This window comes from Catharus ustulatus, chromosome W (assembly GCF_009819885.2).
Source record: "Catharus ustulatus isolate bCatUst1 chromosome W, bCatUst1.pri.v2, whole genome shotgun sequence".
Classification (NCBI taxonomy): domain Eukaryota; kingdom Metazoa; phylum Chordata; class Aves; order Passeriformes; family Turdidae; genus Catharus; species Catharus ustulatus.
This window is the reverse complement of record NC_046261.2, coordinates 11,070,152-11,093,388: the sequence shown is the minus strand read 5'-3', so window position 1 is coordinate 11,093,388 and position 23,237 is coordinate 11,070,152. Positions and strand designations below refer to the sequence as shown.

Here is a 23,237-nt window from a genome sequence, read left to right as displayed (position 1 = left end):
GTCACAGGGGATGCCTGCAACTGCCCTGCAGAGGGCGTCTGATTGACGTTCCCCAATAATTGTCCTGTTTGGAACACTGGTGTTCCTTGTGCCATCGTCATTACTTCTGTCGTCGCGCGTTGACGATTCGCGCTCTTCTTGTAGTTTCCCGGAACGGCCAACTGTTTTCCATCCACATCTGTTTGTGAATAACATTCACTTGGATGATGCTTTCCTCTTCTGCATCTCGGACAAAGCCCCGTCGACTTGTCTGTTTTCGGAAGCTGAGGACAGTTTTTCTTAAAATGTCCAGAATTTCCACATTTATAACATTGTCCCTCTGTGGGGTTCTTTTTTTTTTGAAATTTGCAAGAACTTTTTCAAGAGTCTCATTTTGTACTTGGAGTACCCTTTCCATTCTTTCTTCCATGATTGACGCTATATGCTGTGGTGTGCCTACTTTGCTGCAGGCTTCAACCATCTCTGCTAAAGAGGGTTGACCTGGAATTGCACTGATGACCCTTTTGCATTCCTGATTAGCATTTGCAAATGCAAGACTTTTCAACAAATGCGGTTTGGCTGCTTCCTCAGTCACTTGCCTATCCACTGCTTGAGTGAGCCTATCTGTGAATGAGGAGTAACTCTCTGAAGCACCTTGTTTGATCTCTGTATAAATTGTGTCTTGCATACCTGCTGGTGCAATCTGTAAAATTGCCTTACGTGCAGCTTCTTTGATGTCCATCAATACGTCACGTGGAAGTCTCGCTGCTTGCTGAGCTGGGTTGTCCTCCGGTGGATCACCTGCTAACTGCACCAAAGTGAGAGCTGCATTTGGCCCACCTTGATATTTTGTTCTGAGCTCCTGCAGTGCCCTTCTCCATCTGCCGTCCCAGATGAGTGCCTGTGTGTCTGTAAGAATCAATGACACAAGAGACCTGAGATCATATGGAGTTAAATCATATATGTTGAAGGTGCCTTTTAAAAGTTGTTTAAAATATGAAGATCCCAGTCCATTGTCTCTTATTGCTCTGATCAAATCCTTGATCACTTCATGAGTTAATCTCTCCCATCTTGGGTTCTGCCCTTGGGCATCATAAGCCACTGGCATTGCAATGTCCCCTGTACCAATCACTGGATATGCTCTCTCGTGCCAGATTTCTTCTTATGTCTACCCAATCTATCACTGCCTGTGGTGCAGATGGTTGTGCTTCCATTGGCACTGACCTGTAGAAAGGAGCTATTTGCTGTGTCTGGGTCCATGCTGCTTCACTCACCGGTATTGCTGGTACCTGCACTCTCTGTGCTATTTCTGGTCTTGGCTGTGGAACAACGATCTGCGACTCTTGAGTTGTCTGGATAATCTGTGGAAATTCTGCCCTCATCTCTGGATAGGATTCCAAGCTTGCTCCTATATGCTGCAAAAAGGCTTTGATAATTTCTTTTGGAGTCATAATTGATTGTCCTTGGCCTGATGCACTAGCACCTGCTGCCCACGCCGGAATCCCCTCCGACGCTGTAATACACAGTGTATCACCCTGTTGCTCTTCCGAACTTTCCTGCAACCTTTTCTTGGAAGAGGATTTTTTGTAAGAAGTTGGAAAAAAGTCTTGCATTGTTAAGGTTTTACTGCTAGTTGTTCGCCCCGTTAGGGTTGACTGTGCCTTTTGTTTCACCTTTTTGCTGCTTATTTTTTCTGGTGAGTCTGGGAATCTCTTCAAAGTTTCACACAGTTCGTGCAAGTTGTGTGAAACACTTTCAGTTATTACCTTCATGAGAAACTGTCTACTTGGTTGCCATGGAAGCGGAGACTCACTGCTGAGACTAGCTGTGTCTGTGCCGAGGGAAACGCCTCCTGCCTGGGCACGGTCCGTCTCCGCTTGCAGAGCCCTGGGGGTGTGGCTGCTTCTATCCTGACCACGCCTCCCCACTGCCCGCACCGACGTAGCCTTGCCCTTGGACACGCCTCCTCTCGTATCCTGATCTCCCTCACTGTCGCTTGTCTCAGCCCCCTCCGAGCTAGACCCGCCTACTTCACTCTCATTTGAGCTGTCACTTTGTTTTCTGCTCCGCCCCCTCTTCGCTTCCGGACTCTCCGCCCCTATAGCTGACACTTCCGTGTTTCGCGTTCCCCGCGCACGCCCACCGCGCTTCGCCGCCATCGCGCACGCGCCTGACGCTGTCCCTGTTACTATGGTCACCGCACTTGTTTTTTCTGTGTCCGCTACGGTTCGGACTGTTGCTCCCCCCGCCGCCGCCGCCGCGCCCGCGCTAACCGGGCATGCCGCGTCCGACGTTCCCGCGATCGGCATGGAGCTCGCCGCCCCGCCCACATCCGGTCTGGAGGTCAGCGCAGCCCTCCCCGCGCCTGGGATCGAGGCTGGCCCGCGTACCCCGGCCGCCCCGCCCGTCCCGCGCGTCCCGGCCGCCGCCGCGATTGGCTGAGTCCCGCCTATCCCCGCGACTGCGCGCACCGAATCCGCGCTTTTCCCCGCAGTGTCCGCGGTAGTTTTTGACTTTCCCGTCTCCGCCTCTGCCCCACCCGTCCCCCCTAGGGGTGCTTGTACCGCCCCCCCCGCACTCTGGGGACAAGGTGTCTGAGAGGCTGTAAAAACAGAAATCTAAGTCCTTCAATTCACTCGGAAAAATTTCTAGCTTAAGCTTTCCTTTCCTGCGATGGGGTGTTCTAGGTATTTCTGGGGATCCTGGGGTTTCTAGGGATACACCTTGACCTTCTTCGGGTCCTTCATCTGTATCTGAACCTCCTTGCTGATAGCAAGATTCCTCCGCTGGCTGATGGCCAGACGGCAAAAGATCTCCCTCCCCCAGCTGCTGGCTGGAGTGGGATCCTCCCTCTGCTCCCGAGGGACCCAGAATTGCTCTCCGGCAACTCTGTAAATTTGCACTTCTGTGCGAAATAACTTCCAGCATCACCTGTGCCGGAGACAAGAGCTTTAACGCCTCTTTATCTCTCTGAGTCGCTAAGTGGTACAAAGATCTATTGATCTGTTCCCAAAAATCTGGCTCGAATAATAAATCCGCCTCGGCACTTGGAAACTTGAGCTTCACCCATAAAAGCAGGTTTTTAAGTTCCTTATCTGGGATGGGCATGGGATGAGCTGACATCTCCCCTTTTAAGGTGGCTAGGAGATTGATTTATTCCTGGCTGAATCCACCCCCCATGTTCTGAATTTTGACCTGTCTTACCAAAAGCAAGTCCTCTAAGTCGAGCCGGATGGTTTTTCCTGGTCTCTGGCCAGCAGATCACAGGAGAGGAGTCCCGGGTTTCCTCCCTTCCGATTCTGGCTTGGAGCTGTCTTCCTCTCAGCGAAGGTCAAGATCTCTTCCCTGCAGCTTTCTCTGGCATGCCTGCCTCTGGGATATCTTCTGTCGACGGTGCTCACCTTTGTGAAGCCACCTCCAGCTCACTGCGCTCTCTCGCCCTCTTCGTGCTGGCCCTCTTCACGCCTGCTTGTCGCCCACTTCGTGAGCCCACTTCGTGTGCCCACCCAGGGACGCCAAACTGTGACAGGCAGCGACCTCTTTTATGGTCAGAGATCACTCACCTGCACAGCAAAGGGTGGTCTGAGAGTTCTTATTTTGCAGTCAGGGCGCAGCAGGGCAAGAAAGAAGACTTGAGAGCTGATGTTTTGAGGTTTCCAAGGTTGTTTATTCTTTCTTATCTAAGGAATTTTCTGTCTACCTTACAGCGGTCCACTCTGCAACTCATTCAAGGCTGTTCTCTTGCCCTCCGGGGCAGGACTTATCTTTTATACCCTAATTTACATCTACTTTATTTACAATTAATCACCAATACTTTATACCCACTTTACACCGAGCAGTTTTCCCTTCACCAATCCTGAGTTGGCATCCCGACCCAGAAGATGGATGCCATGAAGAAGAAGAAGAATTTTTTACTATGCCACAAATCTTCCATCTTGTGTTTAAAACCTCCTAATATAAACAATCTTTAAAACCTTATTTTTCTACCTTTTAACACACCAATTTACACTCTACTTATTTCTGTGACTCTGTAATTCTGTATATAAAGATGGTAATTTCTCCCAGGGACTTAGATTGAACTCACAGGGATTTTTGGCACCTTGCCACGGTTTCTGAGCCCCCTGTACAGGCTCCAGGGAAGCCAGGGGAATATCCTGGGTTCCCACAGTTAGATCTTTTCATCATAGCATCATTCCTGTTGTTTCAGTCATAAATTTGGAATTCTGCAGTTGTTTTTCCTTTTACCCAATATCTTCCTTCTTCCTTTAAAAAAACAACCAAACAAAACCCCATTGGTATTTAGGCACAATAAGAGGACAGAGAAAGCATCTTATGTCAACACTGTCTTTGTGTTTCATAGAAGTATTCCAATTTACAGTAATTTCACAACCATAAGGCGCACCGGACTATAAGGTGCACCCCCCGAGAGTCGGCAACTTTCGCAACTTTGTTGATCATATAAGGCGCACCGGACTATAAGGCGCACTTTTTTTTTGCAGCGAGGAGCTGCGTGGCGCACAACAAAGTAACGAATTACTGGCAGGTGCTCAATTTGCAAACATTTTTCAAAGATCGGTGTAGCCTTTAAACGCAGCGCCAGGCGCCCTCCCCGTGCAGTGGGCCCCGGCACTCCCGCCCACCCCCGGCGCCGGCTGGCATGGCTCACGGCTCCCACCGCGCGGCCGCGCTGCATCCCGGCTTCCCCCCAGCCATCAGTGGCGCCACTTCTCAGTGCTTTCCCACAGTGCTTTTTCGCCGCTTTTCGGCGCTTTCCCGTGGCGCTTCTTGGCACTTCCCCACGGCCACGCCGCTTCCCCCCGCTTCTCCCCGCCCAGCGGCCACGCCAGTTCCCAGTTTCCCCCGCCTGGCGGCCGCGGCTCCCACAATTCCCAACTTCCCCTGCACGGCCGCAGCTCCCGCGGTTCCCGGCTCAGCTCGCAGCTCGCACTTCCGGGTTCACAAATTTCCAAACTTTGTACATCAGATAAGGCACACCGGACTATAAGGCACACTTCCGGGTTCGGGGGAAAATTTTAGTCAAACGGGTGCACCTTATAGTCATGAAATTACTGTAAATAAGAATGGCACCAATAAAATTTTATGGGTTCATGACAAGTTCCTTCTACTGTTTTATACTCTCCTGCAGTCCTAATTGCTTTTTACTTTTATGTAAAATGCTTGATGACTGTGGAATAGAAAAAGGGTGGGGTGGTTTTGGTTGGTTTTTTTTTGGTGGGTTTTTTTTTTTTTTTTCCATAGGTCTGTCTTTAAATTATGTTTTGTATATTTATAAATATACTGTTTGGAGTTGAGGACTGTTATTAGGTTACCTGCTTAATGAAACTTGTTATTTTAAATAAATAGTCTGGGATTACGTCAGTGGAAATAGCTATTGGAACATCTTTGAAAAAAGTACAAGAAAAGCTGAGGTGAATAAACAGTATTGTTTTTTATATAGACAACTTTCCTCCTAATTTCTTCTGTAGATGCTCAGGAATTTATTTTGTCTTTTTTTAAGTTCTTTTGAAGGTAGCTAGCAGTGTTGCTTAACTTTAAAAAGGCACACATTGCAAAATTATTAATATTTATCTTTGTATTAATTATTAATGTATAGAAACCAATGTTGCTAAATAAACTTGTATGTGGTGTTAACATTTGAAGAAAGGTGTAGCCAGCTTGCTAGGGCACTCAGTGTACCCATTCAGTGTTCTGATAAGTTAGAAGTCTGATCATTGCAATGACTGAATTCTAAAGTCATCCTCATCTCTATTTTAATAACTAATTGGGACCAGTTTCACATAGATTTTTGTTTTTGTAATTAAGGATTGGTTGTTTAATTTTTTTAACACTGAAATTGTAATACTTGCCCATCCTTAAGTAGGATTTGAGTTTAAATAAGTATAAAGTTTCCTAGGGTTAGAATAAGTACAGTAATTTCACGATTACAAGCCGCACTGACTATAAGCTACATCTCTGCGTGTCGGCAACATTTCGTTCTTTGTCCATACATAAGCCGCACCTGATTATAAGCCGCTCTGTTGTTCGCAGCGAGGACCCGTGTGCAACAGAGTTGCCAATTAGTAACAGAATCGTAGGATCGCAGGGTTTACTGGCTTGGCTCGGGCCGTGTGGGCATGGGGCCGGGTGGCCCAGCTCGGCGGGCTCACTCGCCCTGGCCTGGTGCTGCCCTGTGGTGGCAGGCAGGGATGGAGCCCGCCGGCACCCACAGCGGCGGTGGGCGGGGAAGGAGCCCCCCGCTCCTGTGGCGGCAGGTGGGGAAGGAGCCCCTCCGCTCCTGTGGCGGCAGCGGCAGGTGGGGGCGGAGCCTGCCTGCTCCTACAACGGCGGTGGCAGGCGGGGGCGGGAGCCCCCCCCCTTCCCCCTGAGCCACGGGGATGGCAGCACGGAGCCCCCGCCTCCCTCCCCCCCCCGTGCTGCCGCACAGAGCCCGCCTCCACCCGCCGCACAACACAGTAACCAATTTGTAACAATCACACAATGCCGGGTTTTACTGGCAGGTGCTCGACTCGGCACCCTGGCTGGCACTTCCGGGGTTGGAAATTTCAGAAAATTTTTCACATATTAGCCGCTCCTGAGTGTAAGCCGCATTTCTGGGGTGGGAGCAAAATTTTAGTCAAAATGGTGCGGCTTATAATCGTGAAATTACTGTATATTAATGTTAGATATTTTCGTTGTATGGTTGTATGTAATTATATTTAAAGAAGTTGAATATGTAACTATATGAAAATATTTAGAATTTTATTTTCTGTTAAGGAATCCTGTCATTGGTTTAGCTGAGGTTGCTATGCAATTTTCTCTTGTTAATACCTACTTCCAGATATTTAGGAAAGGTTTTTTTTTAATGAACATGCACAGTTCATTGCTCTATTTTTCTGGGATAGTTTCCAGAAACTGAAAAGAATGGTACGCTTAGATTTAGCTAACATTAAATAATCAGATTGAATGACCACGGTGATTCTGTGTACTTAGTATAAGCAGTTTTTCTAAAATAGTTTAAAAATTAGTCAAAGAATCATAAAGTTGGAGGGGATGCATAAGGATCATTGAAGTCCAACTCCTGGCCCTGCACAAGACAGCCCCAAGAATCACCATGTGCCCGAGAGAGTTGTCCAAATACTTCTTGAACTCTGTCAGGCTTGGTGCTGTGACCACTTCCCTGGGGAGCCTGCTCCAGTGCCCAACCACCCTCTAGGTGAAAAACCTTTTCCTAATATCCAACCTAACCTCTCCTAACACAGCTCCAGCCATTCCCTCTCATCCTGTCACTAGTCACAAGAGCAAAGAGATCAGCACCTGCCCCTTTACTTCCCCTCATGATGATGTTGAGGACTGCAATGAGGTCTCACCTGAGTCTCCTCTCCTTCAGGCTCAACAAATCAAGTGACCTCAACTGCTCCTCATATGGCTTCCCCTCTAGGCCCTTCCCTATGTTTGTAGCCCTCCTTTGGATACTCTCCAATAGCTTTATAGCTTTCTTATATTTTGGTGCCCAAAACTGCACAAAGGACTCAAGGCAGGCATGTAGAGAGAGGTGATTGTCCTGCTCTGCACTGGTGTGACCTCACCTTGAGTCCCATTAAATGGTGGCTGTAGTCCTTTTGTAGTGACAGATGTGATTCAGTTGAAGCAGTGCTTCTGTAGAAGGTGCAGTTTTGGGCACCAAAATATAAGAAAACTATAAAGACATTATCCACCCCTTATTCTATTACCATCTGCATAATGACACCTTACACAGCGTTCTCACTTAAGATTAGGTTTCCCTGCGGTACACAATGGGTTTCTCCATCTTTCTGCATTACCCACCAAGTGTAACCAGGTCCTTGAGTAAAAACAATCCCACGGATGGGTTTGTCCTTGCCCGTGGTGGGACTAATCCAAACAGTCTTACCTAAAATACCTTTCATGCATACTACAGGGACCTTATCTCCATCCACTGTGTGCAAGGGTTCAGACTGGGCAGGACCAGCTCAATTTATGGACCTTGGGGTGTTGACCATCCAGGTGGCCTTTGCTAAGTTCGTTTCCCAATTCTTCAAGGTTCCCCCACCAAGTGCTTTCAGTGTGGTCTTGAGTAGCCCATTGCATTGTTCAACTTTCCTGGCAACTGGTGGATGGTAAGGGATATGATATATCCGTTCAATGCCATGTTCTCTGGCCCAGGTGTTGATAAGGCCGTTTTTGAAATGAGTCCCATTGTCTGACCCAATTCTCTCAGGGGTACCATGCCTCCAAAGGACCTGTTTCTCAAGGCCCAGGATGGTGTCCTGAGCAGTGGCGTGAGGCACAAGGTAGGTCTCCAACCATCCGGTGGTGGCTTCCACCATGGTCAGCACATAGTGCTTGCCTTGGCGGGTTTGAGGCAGTGTGATGTAGTCAATCTGCCAGGCCTCCCCGTATTTATACTTAGACCAACGCCCACCGTACCAGAGAGGCTTGACCCGCTTGGCTTGCTTGATGGCAGCGCACGTATCACGGTCATGGATAACTTGAGAGATACTGTCCATGGTTAGATCCACCCTTCGGTCTCGTGCCCACTTATATGTGGCATCTCTGCCCTGATGACCTGAGGCATCATGGGCCCATCGAACCAGGAACAATTCTCCCTTGTGTTGCCAATCTAAGTCTATCTGTGACACCTCTGTCTTTGAGGCCTGATCTACCTGCTCGTTATGTCGGTGTTCCTCATTAGCCCGACTCTTGGGGACAGGGGCATCCACATGACGAACTTTCACAAGTAGCTTCTCTACCCGGGTGGCAATGTCTTTCCACTCATCAGCAACCCAGATTGGTTTTCCCCTACGTTGCCAGTTTGCCTTTTTCCACCTTTCCAACCAACCCCACAGAGCATTGGCTACCATCCATGAGTCAGTATAAAGGTAGAGCTTTGGCCACTTCTCTTTTTCAGCAATGTCCAGGGCCAGCTGAACAGCTTTGAGTTCAGCAAGTTGACTTGATCCACCTTCTCCTTTGGTTGCTTGTGCAACCTGTCATGTAGGGCTCCATACGGCTGCTTTCCACTTCTGGTTCATCCCCACAACGCAGCAGGAACCGTCGGTGAAAAGAGCGTAGCATGTTTCATCTGCTGGCAGTTGGTTATATGCTAGGGCTTTCTCAGCCCGGCTCACTTGTTCTTGCTCCTCTTCGTCAGTGAGACCAAAATTTTCACCTTCTGGCCAGTTCGTAATTATCTCCAAAATCCCAGGGCGATTCGGGTTTCCAGTACGGGCGCATTGCGTGATGAGGGCAATCCACTTGCTCCATGTGGCGTCGGTGGCATGGTGGGTAGAGGGAACCTTTCCTTTGAACATCCACCCCAGCACTGGTAGTCGGGGTGCCAGGAGGAGTTGCGCTTCCATCCCAATCACCTCTGAGGCAGCTTGGACTCCCTCATAGGCAGCCAAGATCTCCTTCTCTGTGGGAGTGTAATTGGCTTCAGACCCTCTATAGATTCAGCTCCAGAATCCCCAGAGGTTGACCTCGAGTCTCCCCAGGCACCTTCTGCCAAAGGCTCCAGGACAGTCCATGGTTCCCGGCTGCAGTGTAAAGCACATTCTTCACCTCTGGTCCCGTCCTGACTGGGCCAAGGGCTACCGCATGAGCGATCTTCCTGCTTGATCTGAGCAAAAGCTTGCTACTGCTCAGCACCCCAGTGGAAATCGTTCTACTTGCAGGTGACCAGGTAGAGAGGGCTCACAATCTGACTGTACTCAGGAATGTGCATTCTCCAAAAGCCTATGGCACCTAGGAAAGCTTGTGTTTCCTTCTTGCTGGTTGGTGGAGACATCACGGTGATCTTATTGATGACCTCAGTGGGGATCTGGCGCTGTCCATCTTGGCACTTTACTCCCAGGAACTGGATCTCTCAGGCAGGTCCTTTGACTTTGCTCTTTTTAATGGCAAAACCGGCTCCCAGCAGAATCTGGATGATTTTCTCTCCTTTCTCAAATACCTCCACTGCCGTGTTCCCCTACACAATGATGTCATCGATGTATTGAAGGTGTTCTGCAGCTTCACCCTTTTTCAGTGCAGCCTGGATCAGTCCATGGCAGATGGTGGGGCTGTGTTTCCACCCCTGGGGCAGACGATTCCAGGTGTACTGCACACCTCTCCAGGTGAAAGCAAACTGAGGCCTGCACTCTGCTGCTAGAGGAATGGAGAAAAAGAGAAAAAGGCGTTGGCAATGTCAGTGGTGGCATACCACCTTGCTACCTTGGACTCCAGCTCATACTGGAGTTCCAGTATGTCCGGCACGGCAGCGCTCAGTGGTGGAGTCACTTCGTTCAACGCACGATAGTCCACAGTCAATCTCCATTCTCCATCAGACTTGCGCACGGGCCCGATGGGGCTGTTGAATGGTGAGTGGGTTTTGCTGACCACCCCTTGGCTCTCCAGCTCACGGATCATCTTGTGGATGGGGATCACGGCATCTCGATTCGTCCGGTACTGCCGGCAGTGAACTGTTGAGGTGGCAATTGGCACTTGTTACTCTTCCACCTTCATGAGTCCTACTGCAGATGTGTTTTCTGACAGTCCAGGCAAGGTGTTCAACTGCTTAATGCCCCATACCTCTACAGCAGATATTCCAAAAGCCCATCTGTATCCCTTTGGGTCTTTGTAATAGCCACTCCTGAGAAAGTCTATGCCTAGAATGCGCGGTGCCTCTGGGCCAGTCACAAGTGGATGTTTCTCCCACCCCTTCCCAGTCAAGCTCACCTCAGCCTCCAGCAAAGTTAATTCCTGTGATCCTCCTGTCACCCTAACAATGGAAACACGCTCTTCCCCCACATATCCTGATGGTATCAGAGTACACTGTGAACCAGTATCAACTAACGCCCTGTGTTTTTGTGGCTCTGATGTGCCAGTCCATTGGATCCACACCGTCCAATAGACCCTGTTATCCCATGCCTCTCCCTGGCTAGAGGCAGGGCCCCTCTAGCCCTGGTTATTATTTCCTTCCTGGGCATACATCGTAGAGGTTACTTCAAGTGGATCTAACGGATTATCCTCTCTTCTGTAATACCCTGCACCTTGATTATGGGAGATTGAAGCTATCTTCACTTTAGTAGCCCTCCCTTGGTTAGCGTTTCCTTCCCTGAGTTGACGCACCCATGCTGCCAGGACAGAAGTGGGTTTCCCATCCCATTTTCCCATGTCTTCCCCATGGTCACGCAAAAACAACCACAGGTCAGCTCGTGGGGTGTACCCTCTCTTCCTAGCTGGGGGGCGTTGGGCTCTGACTTTGGGGCCTGTGACTCGCACTGGTGCTGCATTGACCTTCCTTACCACTTCCCTTATCTACCTCATCTCCTCCTTAAACTCCTCTTTGAGTTCCTTAACCACAACAGAGACATGAGTCTGCATTGGGCCATTGATCATGCTCTCAAAATTTCTGAACTTGTTAGCAACAGAACCCACTGTCTCTTGGCTATTGTCAGCATTAATCGTTGCAATGTATGTGGTGTATTGAGATGGCCCCAGGTTTGTCAGATTCCACAGCATCTGCCTTGTGCACCTGACCTTGTCAGGGTCATTATCATGCTGTCCACCCCTCCCAAAGAGTACCTCCAATACTGCCACTTCCCTCAGCTGTTGGATCCCTTCTTCAAGGGTCTTCCAGTGCATTCTATGGTGATGCTCCTGCATTCTTTCCCTGTGGACGAACCTCTCTCTCACACGCATTAAAAACCGCTTCCAGAGGGAAAGGGGGCCTGTGTCTCTTACGAATACCTGATCTACACCTGAGTCCTGGGTCAAAGGTCCCAAATTCCTTGCCTCAGTACCATCCAGTTGCACACCTGCACCCATAAGGTCCCAGACCCAAAGTAACCAAATTGTAAAAGCCTCCCGACCACGTCGTACAATGTCTTTTTGGAGATCACGGAGACATTCATACGACAGGGACTCAGTGACGATCTCAACCTCTGGTTCCCCTGCTGATTGTGAGGGCCCTCCTTTATTATCCTTATTGTCTAAGTGCTTTGTTTTTGTCTTAAACTTTCTAGTTTCCACGGGAGCGACTGCTGCTGACTGCGAGTGCCCCTGTGGTTTAGTTGGAACCTGGACAGATGTAACGTTAGTAGGTTCCACTGCAGCATCATTGGATTCTCCCTTCTTAGGGCAGGGGGAGGGTCTCTCACCAGCTGCGGAAAGGTACTCCTTCAACATCTGGCTCATCTCACTCATCTGCTTCACTAGAACTCCCACCCACTCTGGGTGGTTCCTTTCTGAGGTGGGCTGTGGGGCAGGGTCAGGCTCTGGGGCAGCATCCCTAGTTTCTGGGGCAGGGTCAATTTCTGCAGCACCATCCCTATTTCCTGGAGTAGGTATCAGGGTTGTTATCCAGCTCAATCCCTCCTTATCTCTAAATGTTAAATAGGACAAGACTATCAGTAACACCAGCCACTGTATAATATCATTAGCATTTAGAGGAGGTTTGAACCCTTGAGAACTGGTGGGGTAGACCCAAAAATCTGGGTGAAGGGTTGGGAGAAAATTTCCCCTGGTTTCATTCCCTCACAGTAAGTACCATTATTAAAGTAACCCCAAAAACATACAGTGAGTGTGTGGTAGCCCTGAATCCACGTACCCGCCTTCCAAAGGAAGTTAAAAATCCATGAATTCCTCACCTTGTTAACCCATAAAGCAAACTGGATAACAGCCACAGTAGCCTTAGTTATAGGGCCCATGTTTAGATAAGGGCCTGTAAATGGGAAAAATACAGCCACAACCACGTGCCACCCAAACCAGGGTAAACTAGACGACATATTGCCACCTAATGAGGTTTCTGTATCAGCACATAAAAAATTAGGTAACTTAAGAACTGTTATTCCTTTTATCTCTTGATGCCCTCGAGCCCCACCTTGGGCGCCAAAATCTTTCCTAGTTTGGAGGACAGGTGTCTGCTAAGAAAGGCAGGAACCTCTCTTTGAAAATGGAGAATGTAAACCCCCTCCCTCCAAATTATTATAATTTTGAAATCAAACGGCTCTCAGGCAAAGATATGGGAATTAGGAATAACAGTTCTTTACTAGGGAAATTAAAACAGAAATTCAGTACTACAAAGAAACAGACCCCAAGCCTTGACAAAGTCAGAGTACATCCTGACACCCTGTCAGGCAGGGTGTTGCTAGCAGTTTGATTAAATTGTGGCTGTAGTCCTTTTGTAGTGACAGATGTGATTCAGTTGAAGCAGTGGTCCTGTAGAAGGTGCAGTTTCCCTCCGGAGGTCCAGCAGTGATGTGGAGAAATCTGGTTTTCCTCTGGAGTCTAGTGGAGAAGGGGGCTACCTTAGTGTCCCAAAACCTCTGTTTTTATCTTGGTAAGAAATGTTGGGCCCTTCCCCTTGACTGGAGCAACTTCCAATGGGATGAAGTAATTTTATCAGTCACACAGTGGGACTCAATGGGCCATTAGCAGAAGATACCTCCCTAGAGGTAGGATGGGTTGTGAAAAGATAAAGAACAATGCCCTGCCTGGTTTCAATGGATGGCCCATTAGCAGAACATCTCCCACGGAGATAAGGATCACTGCCTCCACCCTCAACAGATGGTGATAGAATAGACCTTTTATCACACCCTGTATTGTAACCCAAGACACTGAGTGAAAATCCCAGCTCATTTATTGGACCCTGAGTGCTGATATATCATTGGTTGAGGAAATGAGTGACTGAAATTGTAACCAATCACCTGTGCATGCCCTCAGTTATGGTTACAGTTTGCAGGGCTGCTGTTGGGTCCCGTCTGGGCACAGCAGGTGTCATAAGTCCTCCATGGCTGCAGGGGGTGGTGTGGTGCGAGCTTAACTACCTCCCCTCCTGGGTAATGGCATCTCAGCCGGCAGGAGAGAGAAAGAAGGGGCTTTCCTTTTCAAATTCACGGGGGGGGCAGGCAGTCTCAGTGCCACTCGGGAAACTGAATGGACTGCAACAGGAAAACCTCGGAGCAACAGCCTGGAACAGCAGAGGTAGGCACACTTAGTGTGACAAACAAAGTTTAGCAAAGGCTCCGGAGCCGCACTGGAAACCGCGGGCTGCCCGGGCGGGCACGGGGTGTCAGGTTAAAGTGTAGCAAAAAGCCCTGAAGTAGTGACAGAAAACAGTGGGGCTAGGTGACGGAAGATGGCCTACTGCAGGCAGCTGCTGCAAGCAGCCAGGAGACACTCCCTCCGGAGGGGGTCAGGGTCCCGGGTTTTCCCCTGAGGCACCCGAGTAGATGGTGAGGGTCCTTCCTGGTGATATTGGGTGTTAGAAAGGTCTCAGTTCAATGACCGCTCTTACGAGAAAAGGCTGACCCACGGCAGGAGAGGCAGTAAATGACTGAACTCCACTGTGGCAGCGAATTCTGCCCCACAACAGCACCAGCCCGACTGTTCCCCTCCAGTCCCGAGAGCGTGAGTAACGAGCTCAGCCCCTCACCCCCCAGCCAAAATCTCGCGGTATCTTTGCACTTCCCAAGAGAAATCCCCCCCCAACTAGGAGACTGCAGCCAGATGCACCCCTCTCCGTGTTTCGGCCACACCCTTTGTCTCTCAAGTATTCATCGTTCTGGTCTCTTAGGTAACAAATGCTAGAAAAATTCCCTAAGACAAAACAAAAAAAAAAAAGAAAAAAAAAAGAAGGAACAAGTCCTAACCTCCAACATCACTTAAAACTTTAGAATTTAATGTTGAAAATACAAGTGTCTTCCTAGTTAGGACTAGGCAAGAAAATAAGAGGTGACTGGAAATTATAGGGATCTTGTACTTGGCAATGATGAAAGTTTAAAATCTTAGTAATAGTTACTCTTTGAAATTAATACATTTGATAATATTCATGGTCAGAGGGACAGCTTCTTTTTATGAATAGTGAGATAAGACACCATTTTGCATCTCTTTGGGGGTAAACCGTATTTGGTGTGAAGTTGAGAGATGTTAAGCATTGCTTTCAACTGAGTGCATTAAGCAACTGGCAGTTGGAACAGCATTAAATTTAACTTATTGATCTTGACCTGTAAAATTCTAAAAGGTATAGAGCTATCTAAGGATGTCCTGGTTCTGACTGGGCTTGAGTTAACTTTCTTCATAGTAGCCCCTGTGGCGTTTTGCTTTGGATTTGTGGCTAAAACAGTGTTGATAAAACACTGCTATCTTGACTGTTGCTGAAGAGTGTGTTCAAAGTGTTAAAAAATTCTAAATTTCTCACTGTTCCCCCTGCCCTCCAACAAGTAGGTTAGAGGTGGGCAAGAAGTTGAGGAGAGGCAGCCAGGATAGCTGACTGAAATTGGCCAAAGGGATTCCTTACCATATTAGGGATCATTCTCAACAACAACAACAAAAAAAAGAGATTGTGTGTGTCCTCCAAGGTAACCATTGCTCAGAGACTGACTGGATGTGTGTCTGCTTGTGGGAGGTAGCAAGTGACTGACTTTGCATTGCTTTGGTTTTTTGTTGGTGTTTTTTTTTTTGTTTCCACCAACCCCTTCTTATTTTCCCTTCACTTATTAAACTTTTTTTTCAACACATTTCCGTGGGTGACTTCTTCCCTCCTCACTAAATGTCAAATGTGCAAAATCAGCACAGATGGTTATAGAGAGCCTTTGTCCCCTTTGGATAGTTCAGAGTGCTTTTCTCTGGTGTGAGTTATTTGGGGAAACGGGTTATCTGAACCTGTGAAGCTTTCCAAATTCTGTGTGTTGGAAATAAGTACAGTAATTTCACGATTATAAGCTGCACCATTTTGACTAAAATTTTGGTCTGAACCTGGAAGTGCGGCATATAATCAGGTGCGGCTTATATATGGACAAAGAACGAAAAGTTGCTGTTTTAGTTTGGAGGACAGGTGTCTGCTGAGAAAGGCAGGAGCTTCTCTTTGAAATGGAGAATGTAAACCCTTTCCCTCCAAATTACAGTAATTTCACGATTACAAGCCGCACTGAATATAAGCCGCATCTCCGGGTGTTGGCAAACATTTCGTTCTTTGTCCATACACAAGCCGCACCCAATTATAAGCCGCTCTGTCATTCGCAACGAGGACCCGCATGCAACAAAGTTGCCAAATAGTAACAGAATGGCGGGATTGCGGGGTTTACTGGCTCGGCTCGGGCCGTGAGGCCTCGGGGCTGCCGATGGGGCCAAGTGGCCCAGCTCGGCGCTGCCGCTTGGCAGGGCCGCTCGTGGCTGGCCGCTGCCGCCGCTGGGCTCACTCGCCCCGGCCCTGCGCTGCGCTGCGGTGGCAAGAGGGGCATGGAACCTGCCGGCATCCGTGGCGGTGGTGGGAGGCGAGGATGGAGCCAGCTGGCACCCATGGCGGTGGCAGCAGGAGGGGATGGGAGCCCCCTGCCTCCCCCCGAGCCGCGGGGCCAGCAGGAGGGAGCCTCCGCCTCTCTCCCGGGCTGCGCTGCCTGAAGGAGGGAGTCCCCCGCCTTCCCCACCCCCTGCACTGCCTGTACAGAGCCTGACTCCATCCGCGGTGCAACAGAGTAACCAATGTGTAACAATCGGGTAAAGCCGGGTTTTACTGGCAGGTTGCTCGACTCGGCACCTTGGTTTGCACTTCCATGGTTGGAAATGTCAGAAAATTATTCACATATTAGCCGCTCTTGAGTGTAAGCCGCATTTCCGGTGTGGGAGCAAAATTTTAGTCAAAATGGTGCAGCTTGTAATCGGGAAATTACTGTATTATAATTTTGAAATCAAACGGCTTTCAGGCAAAGATATGGGAATTAGGAATAACAGTTCTTTACTAGTGAAATTAAAATAGAAATACAGTACTACAAAGAAACAAACTCCAAACACTGACAAAGTCAGAGTACAACCTGACACCCTGTCAAGCAGGGTGTTGGTAGCAGTCCCATTAAATGGTGGTTGTAGTCCTTTTGTAGTGACAGATGTGATTCAGTTGAAGCAGTGCTTCTGTAGAAGGTGCAGTTTCCCTCCGGAGGTCCAGCAGTGATGTGGAGAAATCTGGTTTTCCTCTGGAGTCCAGTGGAGAAAGGGCCTACCTTAGTGTCCCAAAACCTCTGTTTTTATCTTGGTAAGAAATGTTGGGCTCTTCCCCCTGGCTGGAGCAACTTCCAATGGGATAAAGTAATCTTATCAGTCACACAGTGGGACTCATTGGGCCATTAGCAGAAAATGACTCGCTGGAGGAAGGATGGATTGTGAAAAGATAAAGAACAATGCCCTGCCTGGTTTCAATGGATGACCCATTAGCAGAATATCTCCCACGGAGATAAGGATCACTGCCCCCACCCTCAACAGATGGTGATAGAATAGATAACTTTTATCACACTCTGTATTGTAACCCAAGACAATTGCCGACACCCGGACGTGCGGCTTATAATCAGGTGCATCTTATAATCGTGAAATTACTGTAATTTGAGAGAGGTTGCACATGTAAACATCTGATAACTTTATTTGAAATAAAGATCTTTCATTAGTTTCATAACTCTGAGCTATGAGAACAAACAGAAACCTTAACTTTTAAGGACACCCATTATTACATGTTTTTTAGGTGGTATCATGGAAAACTTGACAGAACAATTGCAGAAGAACGTCTTTGGCAAGTGGAAAAACCTGGAAGTTACCTTATTCGAGAGAGTGATCGGAGACCAGGTTCATTTGTGCTTTCATTCCTTAGTAAAACAAGTGTCAATCATTTTAGGTAAGAAGTAAATGTTTTCTTTTAAAACATTGTAACTTATTTATTTGTGGGTTTAGAACTTAGTACAATATAGAAGACAATGGTATTATAAATTGAATATTTTTTACTTTTCTTTTTATCCATGTATGGTATAGCTCTTTGCTAGGGTTTAATTGTTTTAAACCATGCTACAAAAATTCCTTTACAGGCTGAAGAATGAAAATGTGAGGAAACTGGCATTATCAGGATTGAAAAGCTTGTCTAAAGCTGTTGTGACTAAATTTACAGTAATATGCAGGCTTCTTAGTAGTAATAAGATTAAGTCTATTCCTCAGCTATTGCAGCTTAAAGAGCATATTTGATTGTCAAAGTCATAACAAATCTGTGTTTATAAGATAGCTATAACAAGGAGAAACAAAGAGATAATGTGTTTAACAATATGAGGATTTGCTAGAATCAATTTTCAGTCTATGTTAGAATTAGTTGTTCTAAATAGAAATATCCATTTGTCTGAAATTGTAACTGTGGTTATTTTACCATTAACAAGTTATAGATATTAATTTAGTCTCATTTAGTGTAAATCAGATGTTCTGGGAGGTACTTGAATGTTAGCATGTAGTGTGCTGCATTGTAATGTTCATCTTCACAAAATAGGATATCAAGTGGATCTTCAGCACTAGAAAAAATCTTTGTCAGCTATCTAGATAACAAGAAATAAACAGAAAGCAAATTTTCTTGCAAAGCAAACAAATAGCATGCACATATTTTCATCATGTCTAGGGTAACAATACGTGCTTCTCAGCTATACTGATTCTTGTTAGGGAATTGATTACTTGTGAACTGCTTCTCTCTGGTAGTTATTTGCCACCAGAACATGAGAGTACTGATATCGATCAGTGAAGTCTCTTAGCAGTCCACGAAGCCAGCAGAGAGAGACTGGGGCCTTGCAAGAGGATTCCACAAGAGTCTTTATTTCATTGTGAAGGAAGTCCAGCAAGGAGACCTGTTAGACAAAGGGGAGACAGTCATATTTATAGATTCAAAGAGGATTGAAATTCTAACCAATAGAAAGTTATACAAAAAAACCAGCATCCAAACGAAGTCAAAAGTTCTAAAGGTAAACTAACCAATTACAAAAGCTAATTTCTAACCAATTATCTTCCAAAGTGATAGAGAGGGTACGAATTCCTAAAGAATTCGTTCATTCTTGGTAACCAGGATATCTTATCTATTATAGCAAATTCCAGGGGCCCGGTGTGGAGAGTTTGGGAGGATTTGTATCATCCTCAATTACTATGTAGTAGTAGTAGAAAATGAAGTTACAGTAAATTCATGAATACAAGCCGCACTGAGTATAAGCCGCATCGCCGGGTGTTGGCCAACATTTTGTTTTTTACCCATAAATAAGCCGCACCTGAGTATAAGCCGCTTTGTTGTTCGCAACGAGGACCCGCGTGCAACAAAGTTGCCAATTAGTAACAGAATCGCGGCATGGCGGGGTTTACTGGCTCGGCTCGGGCTGTGCAGGCTCGGCCCACTCGGGGCTGCCGACGGGGCCAGGTGGCCCAGCCCGGCGCTGCCGCTCGGCAGGGCCGCTCGTGGCCGGCCGCCGCCTCTGGGATCGCTCGCCCTGGCTAGGCGCTGCCCCGTGGTGGCAGGCAGGGACGGAACCCCCCCCGCTCACGCGGAGGCGGGGGGGACGGAACTCCCCACCTCCCCCCCGAACCGCGGCGATGGCGGCATGGGGCCCCCGCCTTCCCCCTGAGCCGTGGCGATGGCAGCACAGGGCCCCCCTGTCTCTCCCCCGGGCTGCAGCAGAGGAGGGAAGGAGGGAACTCTCCTGCTTCTCTCCCCGCCCCCCGTGCTGCCTGCAGGGAACCAGGTTCCACCCGCTGCGCAACAGAGTAACAATTTGTAACAATCGCGAAATGACGGCTTTTACTAGCAGGTGCTCGGCTCGGCACCCTGACTGGCACATCTGAGGTTGTAAATGTCAGAAAATTATTCACATATTAGCCGGTCCTGAGTATAAGCTGCATTTCCAGTGTGGGAGCAAAATTTTAGTCAAAATGGTGCGGCTTGTATTCGTGAAACTACTGTATGTTAATACTTGTTTTTTAAGTTAAAGTTTTCAAGAGTCTCATTTTTAATAACTTCTGCTTATTGTTGCCACTATCAGGTTTTGAATGTTAGTTTGTGTCCACCATAAAATTGTTTCTGGCATCTCAGAAAATGGGAAACCATTAAATGCTACTTTCTAAGAAAGGAATCCTTATAATATTTTCAAATCTTAAAGAATCTTTTCTTCTTGGATCCACTAAATATTTGAACTATCTGAAGGAAACAAATTTCCCTGCTGATATTGGTCTTCATAGAGCAGAGCTACTTTTGATTTCACTTGTTGACTGCAGAGTGTATATGTTTTTGTTATTGGAAGGGCAGATGCCACACTCAAACATTTTTCCAACCTCAAGATTGATAGTCGTGAAGTTAATTCAGCCAAATATAGGGATGTGCCCCCTGGGTCCCATAGACTAGAAGTGTTACTTCCACCAAAGCTTGTTCCCTGCCAAAAATGGGTGAAATTTTCATTGGTTAAAAATCTCACTGATATTTGTTTCCTAAAAGTGATATTTCTAGGATTAAACTTTCCTTCTATATTTCTGTTTGACTAAAATACCAATATTTTAGGTGAAAGTTCTCCAAATCCCCCTCCCCCTAAGTTGGATATGGGCATATGTTCATGCAGCCTATGATTGACAGATAGTGTATGAGTCCATGAAAACTAAATTCTTTTTGACTGTAATAGTATATTTTTTTGGTGAGTTGCTGAGTGATATAAAATATTGGGGAGGAAAATCTTTATATTTTCATCTTGCCCTTCAGAATTTTCTGTGATTGAATGGAGGTTAGCAAATGTGATGTCTGTTTACAAGAACGGCCAGAAAGAGGATTTGGAGAACTACAGACCTGTCAGCCTGACCTTGGTACGAGGGAAGATTATGGAGCAGATCATCTTGAGTGCCATCACATGGCACAGGCAGAAAAAATAGGTGATCAAGTCCAGCCAGGATGGGTTTATAAAAGGCAGGTCCTGCTTGGATAAACTGATCTCCTTGTATGACAAGGGGTGACCTACTTAGTGGATGAGGGAAAGGCTGTGCATGTTGTCTATCTAGACTTCAAGTCCAGTGAAGCTTTTGGCAGAGTTTTCCACAGTATTCTCCTTGAGAAACTGGCTACTCATGGCCTGGACGGGTGCACTGTTTGCTGGGTAAAAAACTGGCTGGATGGCTGGGAGCAGAGAGAGGTGGCAAATGGAGTTAAATCCAGTTGGTGGCAAGTCACCAGTGGTGTTCCCCAGGGCTCAGTACTGGAGCAAGTCCTGTTTAATATCTTTATTGATGACTTGGAGGAGCAGATTGAGTGTACCCTCAGTAAGTTCACAGATGATACCAAGTTGGGTTGGAGTGTTGATGGGCTGGAAGGCTCTGCAGAGGGATCTGGACAGGCTGGATTGATGGGCTGAGGCCAGTTGTAGGAAGTTCAAACAAGGTCAAATGCTGGGTCCTGCACTTGGGTTATGACAATCCCATGCATCATTACAGTCTGGGAGAAGAGGGACTAGAAAGCTGCCCAGTGGAAAAAGACCTGGAGGTGCTAGTCAACAGCCAGCTGAACATGAGCCAGTGTGTGCTCAGGTGGGCAAGAAGGCCAATGGCATCCTGGCCTGTATCAAGAATAGTGTGGCCAGCAGGACTAGGGAAGTGATTGTCCCTTTTGACTAAGCACTGGTGTGGTTGCACCTCAAATACTGTATCCATTTCAGGGCACCTCACTGCAAGAAAGACATTGAGGTGCTGGAGTGTGTCCAAAGAAGGGCAATGAAGCTGGGGAAGGGTCTGGAACACAAGTCTTACTGGGAGCAGCTGAGGATACTGGGGTTGTTTAGCCTGGAGCAAAGGAGGCTCACAGAAGACATTGCTCTCTAGAATTACCTGAAAGGAGGTTGTAGCCAGGTAGACGTTGGTCTGTCTTTCCCAAGTAGCAAGTAATAGGATGAGAGGAAGAGACCTCAAGTTGCACCAGGGGAGGTTTAGATTGGATAGAAGGAAATATTTCATCACCAAAAGGGAAGCATTGGAATGATCTGCCTAGGGAAGTGGTGGAGTTACCATCCCTGTAGTTATTAAAAAGATGTGTAGATGTTGTGCTTAGTGGTGGATTTGGCAGTGCTGGGTTAATGTTTAAGTCCCATTATCTTAAAAAACCCCATGATAGTAAAGGTTTTTTTCCAACCTGATTCTATGATCCTAAAAATTATTGTTTGACACTCCAACAAAGAGTTCTGGTGGAAAGTATGATGTTTTTCCCATTTACTGCATAATTTATTGGAAACTGTTTTTAGCATTCTGCAAGCTTCATAAAGCTGATAATTTCTCAATTTTTACAAAAAAATGATAGTTTTTAAGTAGATCAAATGTCTTGTTAATTTTTTTCTTTTGTGTAACTCATTTTAAGGAATAGTTCAATCCCTCTGTCAATATTTTCTCCCTTCTCAAAGTTGCTTTTCCAGGTAACTCTTAACATTTTTGTGAGTCTCTAATATTGTATTTTGAACATAGCCTGCTTTAACAACTCAAGCTCATCCTAATTTCCTTTTTAAAAAAATCCCCAAACCATCCCAAATGTTTGAAGCAAAAGTTCTTCTGTCAAACTTCCTTTTCTTTATTAACAGGATTATTGCCATGTGTGGAGATTATTACATTGGTGGACGTCGCTTTGCTTCACTCTCAGACCTAATTGGGTATTACAGTCATGTGTCTTGTTTGCTGAAGGGGGAAAAACTATTATTTCCAGTAGCACCTCCAGAGGCAAGTAGTAAAATTTTAAAATGTCATCTACTTAAATATTAATATTATTGATCTTGCATTCGATATTAATAGTTTTCTATGGAAAAAGCCTTGTAGATAGCTTCCCTTAGTTCTAGACCTATCTCAGCATATGGTGAAGTATAATGAATATATAAACAAGGTTTTACTGATAGAAGCTAATGATAAAAAATGTTTTTTTAATAAAAATCTGTCATGAGAAAGCTAGATGTCAGGTACTGCAACTGTCTCCAAATGTAGTAATAACATTGTACGTAAACTGAAATAAGAATATGTGTGGGTTTTGGCTATTAAAGAGCACCATTATAATGTAGGGTTTTACACAGACTTAATAAATTATATCCAAATAATATTACTGTTTTGTAGCAAAGATTTCGAAATACACATCCTTGAAATAACTAAAGCTCCTGAAAGCTATTTCTTTCAAGTGACTATCCTTAAGACAATATCAGTAATTATCAGTATGAGTAATGCCCCCATCCCTCCCCAAATAAAGATGTTTCTGAATGTTAAATTTTCACAAATTTCCACTAAGAGGAAGTAAGTTGTAAAGTGCTCTTTCATGGGAATTACATAGTTGGTAATTTGATTTTTGGAGATAACATGACTGATAATGTTACAGGGCTAGAAGCAAAATGAAGACTTTTGTAGATAATTTTAGGAATTGAGCATTTCCAGCTCTTACTATTTTTGACACTTAAAAAACTTAAAACTAGCAAAGGGATACA

At 46.5% G+C, this 23,237-nt stretch overlaps 1 protein-coding gene across 3 annotated transcripts in view; it reads left to right on the top strand.

Annotated features, from left to right (window-relative positions):
- The window catches only part of LOC117005018 (ras GTPase-activating protein 1-like), a 175,036-nt gene that overhangs the window by 21,149 nt on the left and 130,650 nt on the right, over positions 1-23,237 (top strand). For all 3 annotated transcript variants that reach the window (XM_033076234.1, XM_033076233.1, XM_033076235.1), the window contains exons 2-3: positions 17,489-17,638; positions 22,356-22,491. In XM_033076234.1, the coding sequence (XP_032932125.1) occupies positions 17,489-17,638; positions 22,356-22,491 (286 nt within the window). The remainder of the gene's footprint in view (positions 1-17,488; positions 17,639-22,355; positions 22,492-23,237) is intronic.